This window comes from Salvia splendens, chromosome 13 (assembly GCF_004379255.2).
Source record: "Salvia splendens isolate huo1 chromosome 13, SspV2, whole genome shotgun sequence".
Classification (NCBI taxonomy): domain Eukaryota; kingdom Viridiplantae; phylum Streptophyta; class Magnoliopsida; order Lamiales; family Lamiaceae; genus Salvia; species Salvia splendens.
The window spans coordinates 29,944,188-29,956,974 of record NC_056044.1 but is presented as its reverse complement, the minus strand read 5'-3'; the positions used below and the strand labels follow the sequence as shown (position 1 = coordinate 29,956,974).

The 12,787-nt window shown below is 36.2% G+C and overlaps 1 protein-coding gene across 1 annotated transcript; it reads left to right on the top strand.

Annotated features, from left to right (window-relative positions):
* The first annotated feature begins 3,605 nt into the window (after nucleotides 1–3,605).
* LOC121762989 (ankyrin repeat-containing protein BDA1-like) lies at nucleotides 3,606–4,994 on the top strand. The gene is made up of 2 exons (XM_042159020.1): nucleotides 3,606–4,168; nucleotides 4,340–4,994. Exons 1-2 carry the CDS (start codon nucleotides 3,752–3,754, stop codon nucleotides 4,520–4,522), a joined length of 600 nt encoding a protein of 199 aa, XP_042014954.1. The 5' UTR covers nucleotides 3,606–3,751; the 3' UTR covers nucleotides 4,523–4,994.
* The last annotated feature ends 7,793 nt before the right edge of the window (nucleotides 4,995–12,787 follow it).

Here is a 12,787-nt window from a genome sequence, read left to right as displayed (position 1 = left end):
GAAATGGGGTCATGTATTGCCAATTAAAATAATTTGTCGATTTTGTAGTTGCTTTTTTTGTTAAGAATATAATTTAAACATAATTTGGAGAAGAGGCGATTGTGATTGGCCGTTGACAGTCGTTTTCAGTTTAGGATCGCAATTAGTTTGTGTTGTGATTAGGCAAATATTGACGTCGTTGAATGTCTGGACAATTTGTATAAAATGAGATTGAATGGAACCTCTTGCACTATCGATTATGTCAATTTAGAACTTTTTTTGTACTAATTTAGAACCTCTTGCAAATATTAACTATTATTGCTTTCTCGACTAAATAGGAAAAAAACTGAAAACGGTGGCGACATAATATAGGATCGGTGCGCATATATCGGCTACGTGTCAGTCACTAGAATGATGAAGCTGAAAAAATATACACATGCAATTAAAAAATAAGACAAGAGCTAATATTAATGGAAAACATAGTTTCCTATGTGTTACATTAACATACCCGAACTGAAAGGGACACCTCTAATCCTAGATTTGCACACGAACCGGATCACCCTTCCCTTCTACATCCGGAATTCATAATTACATCTCTCTCTCTCTCTCAAAATATATAAACCATCACAAAAATCTTTTAAATTGTAGAATTAAGATTGAAGGTGAAAAGAATGTTGAGATCAGTGAGTACACGCCGCTTGTCAAATTCATTACCAAACTACTATATTATTGGAAAAGCGTCGAGCATCAAATTTGCAAGAGCTTCTTCTTCTTCATCCACCTCGGACAGTGATGGGATACGTACTAAACAAGCCCAATAGCAGTGACGGCCCATCAGCCCAAAGCCCAAGGAAGAGTACCAGTTCGGCATTACCAAAGAGTTCGGCCCCAGCTTACAGCTCGGTAAAAGCCGACCAATCAAGCTCTACTCTCAGATCGGCAAAAGCTGCTCGGCAATAGTTCAACAGTTCGGTCTCAGTATTCGACCGAACTGGGAGATAGTCAACTCATGCAGGATAGTGGACCAAACAGAGAGAGAGTGGACTCATGCAGGATCTCATGCAGGATAGTGGACCAAACAAAGAGATAGTGGACCCATGCAGGATCTCCATGACCTCCACGACATCCACAACCATCATTAGTGGTGATGCAAGCCACGATCTTAGTTCAATGTATAAATAGAACTTAGATCAGATAGACAGGGGTCAAGTTCTCTAGAGATCAAATATCAGATAGCAAGTCTGTATTGTAAGCTGTAAACCAGATCAAGCAATACAATCTTGCCCTCCTTTCTTCCCGTGGATGTAGATTTACCTCAGTAAATCGAACCACGTAATTCCTTGTGTCGTGATCTATATTTTCTTTTACCTGCATTTACTACCATCAAAAATTCGCCCAACCATCAGAAGTGCACAGAGATGAAGAGGGAAATAGTTAGTCCCTGATCAACACACACATAGATGTATGTTTTGCACAGTTTTCAATTAATTTACCCCTCCAATCATGATTTTGAATGTTTTAGTTATCTACTTATCCTTTTGCTGCATCTATTTTGTTAGAACTGGTTAAATGATAAGGTGCAATGTGCATATATGTAATGCCATTCACTACAAAAAAAAACGAGAATTAGTGACGGCCACTGAAATTTCAAGAATTAATGACGGATAAATAGATGAAAAACGTCAATCACTAATTGGTGACATAATATTCTGTCACTAATATGAACTTACCTGGCAGCTGCGTTTCATTTCCGTCATTGTAACTTTAGTGATGGACGAATTCGTCACTAATATTTTTTAGAGACAAGAATTTTAATGACGGATCTGCTGATACGTACTTGTCATTAAAATTCTTGTGTCTAAAAGATATTAGTGACGAATCCGTCCGTCACTAATGTTACAAGGACGGAAATGAAATGCAACTGCCTTGGTAAGTTCAGATTAGTGACTGACGTTTTTCATTCATTTATCCGTCATTAATTCTTGAAATTTCAGTGGCCGTCACTAATTTCCGTCATTAATTCCCATTTTTTGTAGTGATAAGTCTACAAATCCATGCATTTAATTCTTGATGTTTTGTAGTATTAAATGTTAGCCATGAGTCAATTTTCACTCATAGCCTATATTCAAATTTATGAAAATCAGTTCAGACATTAATAAGAGTAAAGGTTATTTTTTTCCTAAACGTATGACCAAAATGCGAATTTAGTCTAAATAATTCGTTTTTTGAAAAATATGGCCATATCAAATAAAATTCTTGTCGGAGTGGTCCTTATTTGATGGTTCCGTTAAAAAACTAACGGTCATGCCACTGTGCAATTAGCCTTGACGGTTCCGTCAAAAAAGAACAACTTCGTCGACATTTTCATTTTTTATGGTCTTGTTTTTCGAAAAGTGAATGTTTTGGACCAAATTCGTATTTTGATCCTATGTTAAGATAGCACCAGAATTGACTTTTTCTCTAATAAGAAAACTGAAGCTATATTTTCATGCAATTAGGGAGATCATATTTTCCACAAGCAAGAGAAACTACGAAAAATAAGAATCGCGTGATATTATCAATCATACTAGTAAATACCAATATTTATTTTTCTGAGTTACTAATTTAAAATTAATATCAATTCATTATGAAAACCCTTGATGAAAATGTTAAAATTTCAGTACAAATTGAACTGACTCATTGTGTAGTTTTGTGGGACGGATCCAACAATTATTGAATTCAAATATCGTGATTAGTCAGTCGTGATCCCTTATAAGATCGATGATCCAAAGATAGTTCAAACTTCAAAGATACATTTGACATTGTAGATAAAAAAAATGAGAGATGTGGGGCAGCTATGTTGAAAATACTACTCTTATAGTTATAACGCGTGTGACAAATATTTTAGTAGTACTATATTAAACCAATATTCTCATCATAAATAAAATTATCTTATGTTAACCCATCCATTTATGAATGTGTATGTGTGAAGAAGATTAATTTAATGAAGATGGATGAAACTACACATTCTAGAAGTAACTGTTGAAATGTTATTGCAGATTAAGCTTTTTTCTAATAACTTGTTTAACCAATAATTATTTCCACATATTGCTGCACATGAATGGTGCTAATTTTTTGGTGCTAATTTTTTTTATGCCTCACTCTCAAAGGCCTTAAATTAATTGGAGTTGGAAAACCTTTATATATAGCATCCAACTTCCCATACTCATCGTGAGATGAGTTTGTAACCAACACACACAACTCTGAACATGTTTATCTAAATACCTTCTTTTGTGGTTAATTTCTTACAACATTTGCATAGCTATTTTCCCACTTCTAGTTCTAGCACTTACTTTCCAATTAATAGCTATATTCATGGTGAAATGTAGTGAAATTTTCTTTAATTTCAGTCAAATATTTTAGGTCTTTAATTTATTGAATTGATGACATTTGCAGCTAGGATAAATTCTTTTTTTTATATGAGTCAACTTCAATACGAGGAACATGTTGCGAAGTAGTGAGGAAAATAGGTAGAAGTTTCTCGTAATTATCAAAAGATTTCATTTGGCCGTGTGTGTGTGAATAGATCGAAAGGAGAAACTACTGAAAGAAACAGAGAAAGACATTAATAATTAGTAGAACAAAAATGGTGAGTGAAGTAGTAGAAAAGAAACTCTATGAAGCGGCATCAAAAGGGGATGTAACAACACTTCAACAACTAGTTAAAGATGATCCATATCTTATTCATGGAGTCTCGTTTCCATGTTCAAGAAATCTTGTACATATAGCAGTGATGCATGGACACACAACCTTTGTTGAACAAGTGTTGAAGCTCAGTCCATGGCTAGCGCGGAGCTCAGACTCCCAAACATCGTCGCCTCTTCATATTGCAGCAGATGAGGGGGACCTTGAAATCACAAAAAGATTGGTGTTGGTGGCCCCGGAGACGTGCTGGTGGCGAGACGATCAAGGGATGAACCCGGTTCATATTGCAGCTGTGAAAGGGCATTTTATGGTATTGGCGGAGCTGCTTCGACTGGATCTATTTCCTGCTCGGGAGAGAGTGCATCGTGGGCAGACCGTGTGCGTGAAACATTGCCAAATTGAGACATTGAAGGTTTTGGTGGAAAAATTGGGAGACTTAGTTTATGCAAAGGATGATGATGGGGAGACACTCTTGCATTTGGCTGTTAGATCCAATCAACTTGAGGTATATATATATGTTGCTAATTAATTAGATATTTCTAGTAAGAGTAAAGGCCAAAATTGGTCCTGAACATATGATCTTTTTACGTTTTTGGTCATAAACATTATCTTTTGGATTTTTTGGTCCTGAACATATGAAAATTTGATCATTTTGGTCCTGGACTAACTGTTCCAGGCGACAGTCAGCCCCCCAGGGGGCGTTTGGCAGGATGACACGTCATCACACAACGCGGGAGAAGCAGCGATGGCAACCACTCATCCCAAGGCATACAAACTGATGTTCCACTATACTAGTATATATGATTACCTTTTCGAGTGTTTTAATGCTTTTCTATCATGGTATCAGAGTAAGTTCTGAGCGATTACATTTTGAAAGCTTTGAGAGTGTGTAAACAGAGAAAGGTAATTCAAATTGAATCTTCACATAGTCTCAAAATATTTATTATGAGATTTATGGTGGATACAAAAATGATAATAGTATAAATAAAAACATCTACCATCCTTGGACGGGCCAACGGCGATGAGGATATGCGACCCAACAAACCTTCCTTTTGTTCGGAGGCTTCGTCTCCACGGTTTCTTGTTTCTTCTTGTGAGAAAAGAGTTTGAGAAGAGATCTCCACCCTGACCTGTTTCTCTTGCAACGGTGGTTCCCGGCCTCGACTTCGCCCTCGTCCACGAGTCGCATGGACTGTGAGAGCCTCTCGTATGAGGTGGCGCGCGCCACGTCTGACGCCACCAGAGAGCTGGCGCACCTCCGCACCAGTGCGCTCTCCTCCAATCCGAAGCTCTCCATTCTCAATTGCAATGAGGTCAATGATCAGTTTTGATTGTTATTAATGACAAACTGCATGGTTGTTGCTTGCAAATACAATAAATATTTCATTTGTTTGTCTTGATAATAAATATTTATTTTTGAGATGACGTGCTGGATACTACTATATGTTATTTACGTCTATTTTAATTTCTAGAAAATTGATTTGGAAGAAAAGATAACTAAAGAATGTAGTGCAATTGATGTAGTTAATTGATGAAGCTTACATGTAATGGTGTGATGCATAATCCTGAGAGACTGTAATTTTAGCACTTTGGAGATGAATTGAGACATATTATTATCACATGCCGTGTTTTAAATGAAACGGCAATCGAATAAATTATAAGATTAACCATGACCTCTAATTATGAGCAAGAAATCGAATGGGCCCATAATGTACAATAAATACTAGTAATGTTTAAGATGTAATATACGATAGTTATATTAAAGATAATGAAAAATGTGACTCATATATCTTCTTTTTCTTTGATTTTCCACCAAAAGGTGTCGCTTTGTATAGAACTCAACTAATCCATCACTATTGGTCTTTTATAATATTTAAGTACAAATGAGGTTAGGTTGTTTGGTTAGCTGTTATATATAAAATAGACCTTAATTAAATTGAGTGTGCTTATAATTAAGAAGCTTAATTATCTTTAGTGTTAAATTCTAGTTGCTGTGTATGATTAATACAGCAAGACAAATAAGTAAACACAGGTTTGATATCATACTTAGCACTAATCTTGAAATGAGGGATGATGGGAATAGAATAATTAGTCAACTCCTTATAACTAAACTCAAATTGTAGAACATCCTCAAACATCCAGCCTGTTGAAGGCTTGATTGATCTATACAAAAAGTCATAGACCATTGCAAATATGGAAACATTTAGTATATTCTAAAAATAAGCATCAACAATAGTTTACAAGCATCCGTTGGCCCCGGACTGGGTTTGGCAAGACGACACATCATAACACTGAACCCGACTCAAGGATTAGGTCTCGAAGATCCATTGGTCTACAAGAGTTGTAAAATTCGATAGAGGATGCGTTCGGGTCGATTGTAAGATCTTCCTACCCCGTATTTTTCTCTTCAGGTTGAAGTAAAGTATTGCTACAGATTACGAACAACATGACTATAGCGATCACATAGGACATAGCAATCAACCCGAGAACAATAAAGCCAAGTGATTTTGTTTGGTACTAGAGAGTGATCGCAATTGTCGATGTCACCTAACTCATTGCAATGGATACCAGCTACACCCCCATAGCATACAATACAAGGCGATCATCAATAGATAAAAGTTCTTAGATGTCCCTCCGATGCCAACGAGCAAGACTGTGAGAAGTGATGAAACGAATGCTCACGACACTACTTTCAATGAATTAATGAAATATAGAGTCCGTTATCCAAAGTAGTAAAAAATGAAGGCATCAATTAATCATAGACAGATAGAAAAGAAATTATGTCAATTAAGTGTGGACAGAGGAAGTGACATTTATGAATGAAGCATACATAATCCAACAAGTATACAGGATGAAAAAGATTACTAATCATAAGAGAAGATGAGACTATGGAACAAATTGTAAGCATTGAGTATATCTTCAAGCAGATGTTGTAGGAACTTGTCACCCATTTTGATGTGTTCTTATATACGATGAAAGCAGCCTACGTATAACACGAATGAAACAATAATACAGAGACGATTACGAACACAGAGGCTACTACGGCAACTATTTGGCCAACTGATTTTGTTTCCATAGGATTGATCATGATTAAGGAAGCTCCATAGCTCACACCAATACACGTAATCGCCACCCACATTGAATAGGTGGCCATCGCTAGAAAGAAGAAGTTTCCCTGTGCCGCTCCGGTGCTGATGAGGAAGATTGTGATGATGGATGAAATGAAAGCCGTGGAGGTAGCACCGATGAAGTGTGTATATATTTTGGGATGAGTGGTTGCCATCACTGCTTTACCCGCGCTGTGTGATGACGTGTCATCCTGCCACCACCATTGTTATGTCCGTCGGCCTGGGAAAGGAAAATAAACTATCCAAGATTTTTTCCATCTCTAAATATGTACTTGTGTCTCGAAAGCTCTCATGTAAGTGTAACACATGGAGTGCTGTTTCTCCCATTGAATTCGTTGCTAGTTTCTTTATTTTGTTACTCTCCACCAAGTATTGCATTATCTGAAATTTTTGGTACAATACTTTCATTACTTGGACCGACCTAACTAATTAGCAATATATGCACAAACTATATGTACAAGAATTGTTTTGAGTTGTTGATACTTTATACAAGTTGTTAACAAGCTATTGACATTTTGCTATAAGTTGTTGACATTTGATATGCAGACTATTGACATGTGTTGTATGATCATGATGTCAGAACTTGTGTCAAATACAAAAATTAAGATAAAATAGTTGTTATTTTTTAATTACAATAAATGTTTTTGAGTTGTTGATACTATATACAATCTGTTGACATCGTAGTTAACATAATGTCTCTGTAGTTGACATCGCGTGAAAATGACAATTATACCTCCTAGTTGACATAATGTCTCCGTAGTTAACATCATGCGAAAATTGTAAATGTATGGCTGAAATTGCATCTTAGTTCTTAATTAGGCCCAAAAATCTTAACCTAACAAGACGATATATCAGACACACTATATATTTATGTCATTATGTGTGTATAATCCCACAGACATACACATTCTAGTTAAGACAGCTGTCAATGTTTAGAAATGAGATCCATTTTAAAGTTTTACCTAATTATCATTAATTATACGACTCGATACATGTTTAATATAGTATTTAGGATTAGGTACGGCATCTTACATGTCAACATAATATACTATGGTTTCTTATTTGGGTAGTGATAAACGTACGTTTATCTTTTCTCTTCTTTTTTTAGTAGTATTATCGATTTAGTTGACTTATTATTGCAGGCATCTAAGTCATAACAGATTATGATTAAATCTATATCATGGATCGTTTAATGATGTTTTAGACAGCCAACTACTCTGGTTGTTTTGTTACAGGATTTTTGGTTTAATTTTAATTGTTAGAGTACTTTTTAAACAAGTAGGTATTATTCAAAAGCTAACATGCTAGCCTGGAGGCATTATTTGTTAAAATACCTCATTCGTTTCATGCCTTTCATAATAGTGAAGTCATTTTGCTATTTTGATACGTTTATAATAGTGATGTCATTTTTTCTTTTAGTAAAATTCAACACATTTTGTCAATCACTTACTTTATTTTTTCTTACTTTATTCTCTTTTCATCTATCTACCTTTTACAATTTTTACTTTATTCTTCTTTACTTAACTCAATTAACATATTTTTTTCTTAAATTACGTGCTAAAAAAAGCCGAATTCGAATCTCATTTAACACATTTATAAAGCAATATCAACCACTGCAACAAACTCATCATATAATATCACAAAATTAGAGAAACAATTACTTGCATTGAAATTTTTTTAAAAATGACACAAAATAGGGGATGGATTACTTGTATTGGAAAATTTTAAAAAATAACCAAATTTAGGGTAGACAGAAAATCGTCTTTAAGTTAATGCCACAATCGTCCAATACATCTTTAATCTTTTGTAACTCAATTTTAATTGGGTCACCTGCAATAAAAAAACGCTTAAAGCATAGGGGTATATTTAGAAATACAAAATAACATACTCCTTGAATAAATAGAATTATGTTTTTAGCCATGGTTTTAGTGAACATTTGTCTTTTTAATTTTTTATATTCTGTAGTTTATTACTAATATGGTGATACATTTATTATTTCATATATTTTCCATATCTTACATTATTATTTAATTGCATTATTTAGTTAGATATTTAGGGAGTGCATATCTTTTTCACATCTTTTGTCTTGCTTATTAAGTTAATATCCTTATTATAAATAGGACTACTGTTATTCTTTTTATTCAATCAAGAAATAAATATATTTTTCGCGCAAGTTTTCTTCCTTTTTTTTGTTTTCTCTCGCGTACAAAGCACAAAACCCTAAATTTAGATGAAGGATTGATCGACGGGCAAAGCTCCCACGACGTTCGACGCGAATTTTGACCGTTAAGGAACTTCTTCCTTAACAAGTGGTGCTTTCATTCTTGAACTCATGGCTGGAGTCAATCTTCGTTCATGGCCGGAGATATCGCAAGCATCCGAAGGCTTGCAACTGAATTCTACAGTAGCAACGTTGGAGTATATCCACGCTTGGCTCGCCCGACTCGAGACCTGATTGGTTGAGCATGAGCCCAGGGTAGCAGCAACCATCCCTCCGTTGCAACCCGAACCTGATCCACCTGATGCTTTGCAATGGCAGCAACCACAACGACCGGAGATACACGATTGGCGGTGGTAACAGCATCAGCCCCACACGGAGCCGGTGCAAACGCGACGTCCAACAAGCTGGACCCACCCAGCTACTGATGCCCGCAGACCTTCCACGCCGGTTATCAACAATGGCAGCCGGATTACCATCCACCGGAAGTGCTGCACATGCAGCCAACGTACCGATCGCTAAGCCCCTGCACGACGTTGCTGCCTGTCATAGCCTAGCCACAATCCGGTTCAACGCACCTGCCTCAACAGTCCTGAGAGTTTATTGATTCAGGGCAGTCGCGATATCTCAACAATATAACCATCCTCTTGGTTCGATCGCCCTCTCCTGCCCAACTTGCTGCGTAAACGATTACAACGAGAACATTGATGATGAAAATATAGCAGCGGAGAACATTGATAATACTCCCACGATGGTATTGAGTGAGGATATTCCCGAAGACATTAACGATGTTTCTAACAATGCTACTCGCAATGATGGTGTTACTCTTGATGTTCTAGACGACGAGCCCTATAAAGAGATCCTTGTGAACGAAAATATGATGCCTCAAGTGCTCGTTGAGGCATATGATGACAAGATTGGTGATGGAATTATTGTTCCAACACATAGTGAATTGGAGATAAAATATGATATAGAGACTTTGCTTGAGGAGAATGTTGTCGGCTATGCGGATATATGTATTCACGTTAAAAGCCTATCTAATAGAATTATTGGAGCAACAAATATTAAGAGCTCAAGATCCCATATAAATATTATGTTCACCAGCATAATTGAATCATGGTGCCAGTCTAGCAAGCAAAATTTGTTCCATTATCGGCACCGACCGTGCACGTTTGATCCAGGAGGGGAGGTCTCGCCAAAGCTTATGTTCGCGATGCTCTTCATTGTGTCGTGATTACCACCTTGAGGACAAGGTGGATTTTAACCGCGGGGGAGTTGATACGAGACATATGTTCCATATTTTAGTAATTAATATCTTTACAATATATTTTGCTTAGTTAGTTAAGATTAGATTAGATTTATTTATTTGAGGATCCCACATTATAAATATGTGGGAATATTTTATAATTGACAATCAATCAAGAAATAAAATACTTTCTCTCACTCATCTTCTAGTTTCGACACCGGATTGATCGACGGGCAAAAGCTCCCGCGACGTTCGACGCGAAATCTACATGTTGAGGAACTTCTTCCTTAACATATGGCACCTCTTCCTATTATTTTTTTTCAAAATAGGTATTTATTCCAAAATTTGTGGGGCCATAATTGTTTACAAATGTACACACAACCAAAGGACCCCTTGTTATAAGGTTGGCTCACAAGTAAGTTCTACCTAATTTCCACACTACTTCACAATATGATCAAAAGGCACCGCATATTAAACGAAAATTCTACCGAGAATTACTTCGAAATTTCAAAAAAAATTAAAGACCTCATAAAGTACGTCTCACGTGATTATATTTTTACATTTCACAAAATATATAATTTACGTATTGAAAATTCTATAATTAGAAATAGAAGTTAGAAACTGATGGAAAATAAATTCAAATGATAAAAAATGTTGAAAACTACGTTATACTACATCTACTTTATTACATTCAACTCTTTATGAAGAATTGTAATCCATTGAAATTCTTTATATAGAGGATAATTTTAAAAGAGGGTGTTTACATAAACATAGTACTAATAAATATCCCCACCTCTGGTATGCTTCTATCTACATTATTATGTCTTTGAAAAGAACAGGAACGAAGAAATAAAAAGAAATGTGAAAAAAGAATAAATATCGCCGACATTTTAACAGTGAATCAGGACGGTGAGGTTGGAGTGTTGGACCTGTTGATTATAATCGATTCCAACAAACTTCCATGACCAAATTTTGTACAATAAAAAATTAGTTTATTTAAAAAAAATGAGTGTATTTATACATTTAATTAAAATATATGAATACATATATAGTACATGAAAAGTGGAGTATATAATATTGTGGTAATATATTTATGATTTATGTATAATTTTTTTGCTTGTTTGGAACCATATATATAATTAGTACTTACTTTAATTTAAAATTTAAAAATAATAGAAAGAAAGTTCAAATATAAAAATAAAAAATGAGGTTAAAAGCTAACAAGTGCATCAGCAGTGGGACGCCCTATGCACCGCCGCGTCAGCATTTTATCCTCTTGCCCTTCTACCTGTTTTGTTAATTAATTTAAAGAAATATGAAGTCCATCACAGGCTTTCTACCCCTTACCATCCTCAGTCTAATGGGCAGGCAGAGATCTCGAATAGGGAGATCAAGGCAATATTGGAGAAGATGGTGAACCCATCAAGAAAGGACTGGAGCAAGAGGCTCGGCGATGCATTGTGGGCTTACAGGACTGCGTATAAAACTCCTATTGGGATGTCGCCCTACATGCTGGTGTTTGGCAAGATGTGTCATTTACCTGTGGGAGTTGAACATAGAGCATATTGGGCGCCATTTGAAGCAGCATATTTAACCGAAGATTCGTGTGTACTTTTATGCTGGGTCGAGCCCTCAGGTCCAGAGAATCCGCTAGATCACAAGGTCTATGAACTCAGAGGATCCTGGAAGTCTCGGTCGTCGGACACACAAACCCCCCGCGCTTTCAAAAACGAGCTCTTTCTTCTTTTGTGCTAAGAAACTAATGGAATTCCAATTTAATGAAGGAGAATAGAATCATTCTAATTGAGGGAGTGACGCATAATGGTTGTGCGTCGTTCTTAATGAAACGCACAACCCTTATGCGTCGTTAATTAATGACACACAAGTATTATGCGTCGCTTAACGACGCATAACCATTGTGCGTCGTTCAAGATCGACGCACAACCCTTATGCGTCGTTAAGGCGGCTTTTAACTCCCTCCAAGCAGACGCAGAACACAGAACGCACCTTCACACACTTTCATTTCCTCTCTCGGCGATTTCCGGCGTTTTCAGGCGATTTCCGGCGATTTCTCCATAAGATCCGGTAATTTGTTCATCAATTTAACTACATTCATCATTATTCATGTTTATTATGCTTTCATTTGTTAGTTTTACCCAATTTATACAAATTAGGGCTTGTAGGAAAATGTCCATAATTGTCGTTGTTTTATATGTTTTTGATGCAGAAATCATGCAAGTATTTGTGAGTTTGTATTGGGGTGGTAGAGTAGTTCAACTACCACATATGGGTATTGGTTATGACCCACCTCGTGCGAGGAGCTCCATCATATTAAATTCAGGTGTTTCCTATTATGAGTTGGTAGCAATGATCTGTGATGCGATGGGAATAGATATGAACCAACACACAATTGAATTATTATGGAGACAATGTATAGTCTATGGTTCCGGTATGAGTTATACATGTTCTGTGATTCGCAATGATGATAGTGTAATGTTTATGTTCAACAATGCTCAAAATTCAAGTGGGTGT

Bases quoted from the DNA above. Each gene is read 5' to 3' on its own strand.
- LOC121762989 (XM_042159020.1), top strand. From the start codon at position 3,752: ATGCATGGACACACAACCTTTGTTGAACAAGTGTTGAAGCTCAGTCCA. The intron at 4,169-4,339 runs GTATATATATAT...TAACTGTTCCAG, and splicing joins TTAGATCCAATCAACTTGAG to GCGACAGTCAGCCCCCCAGG.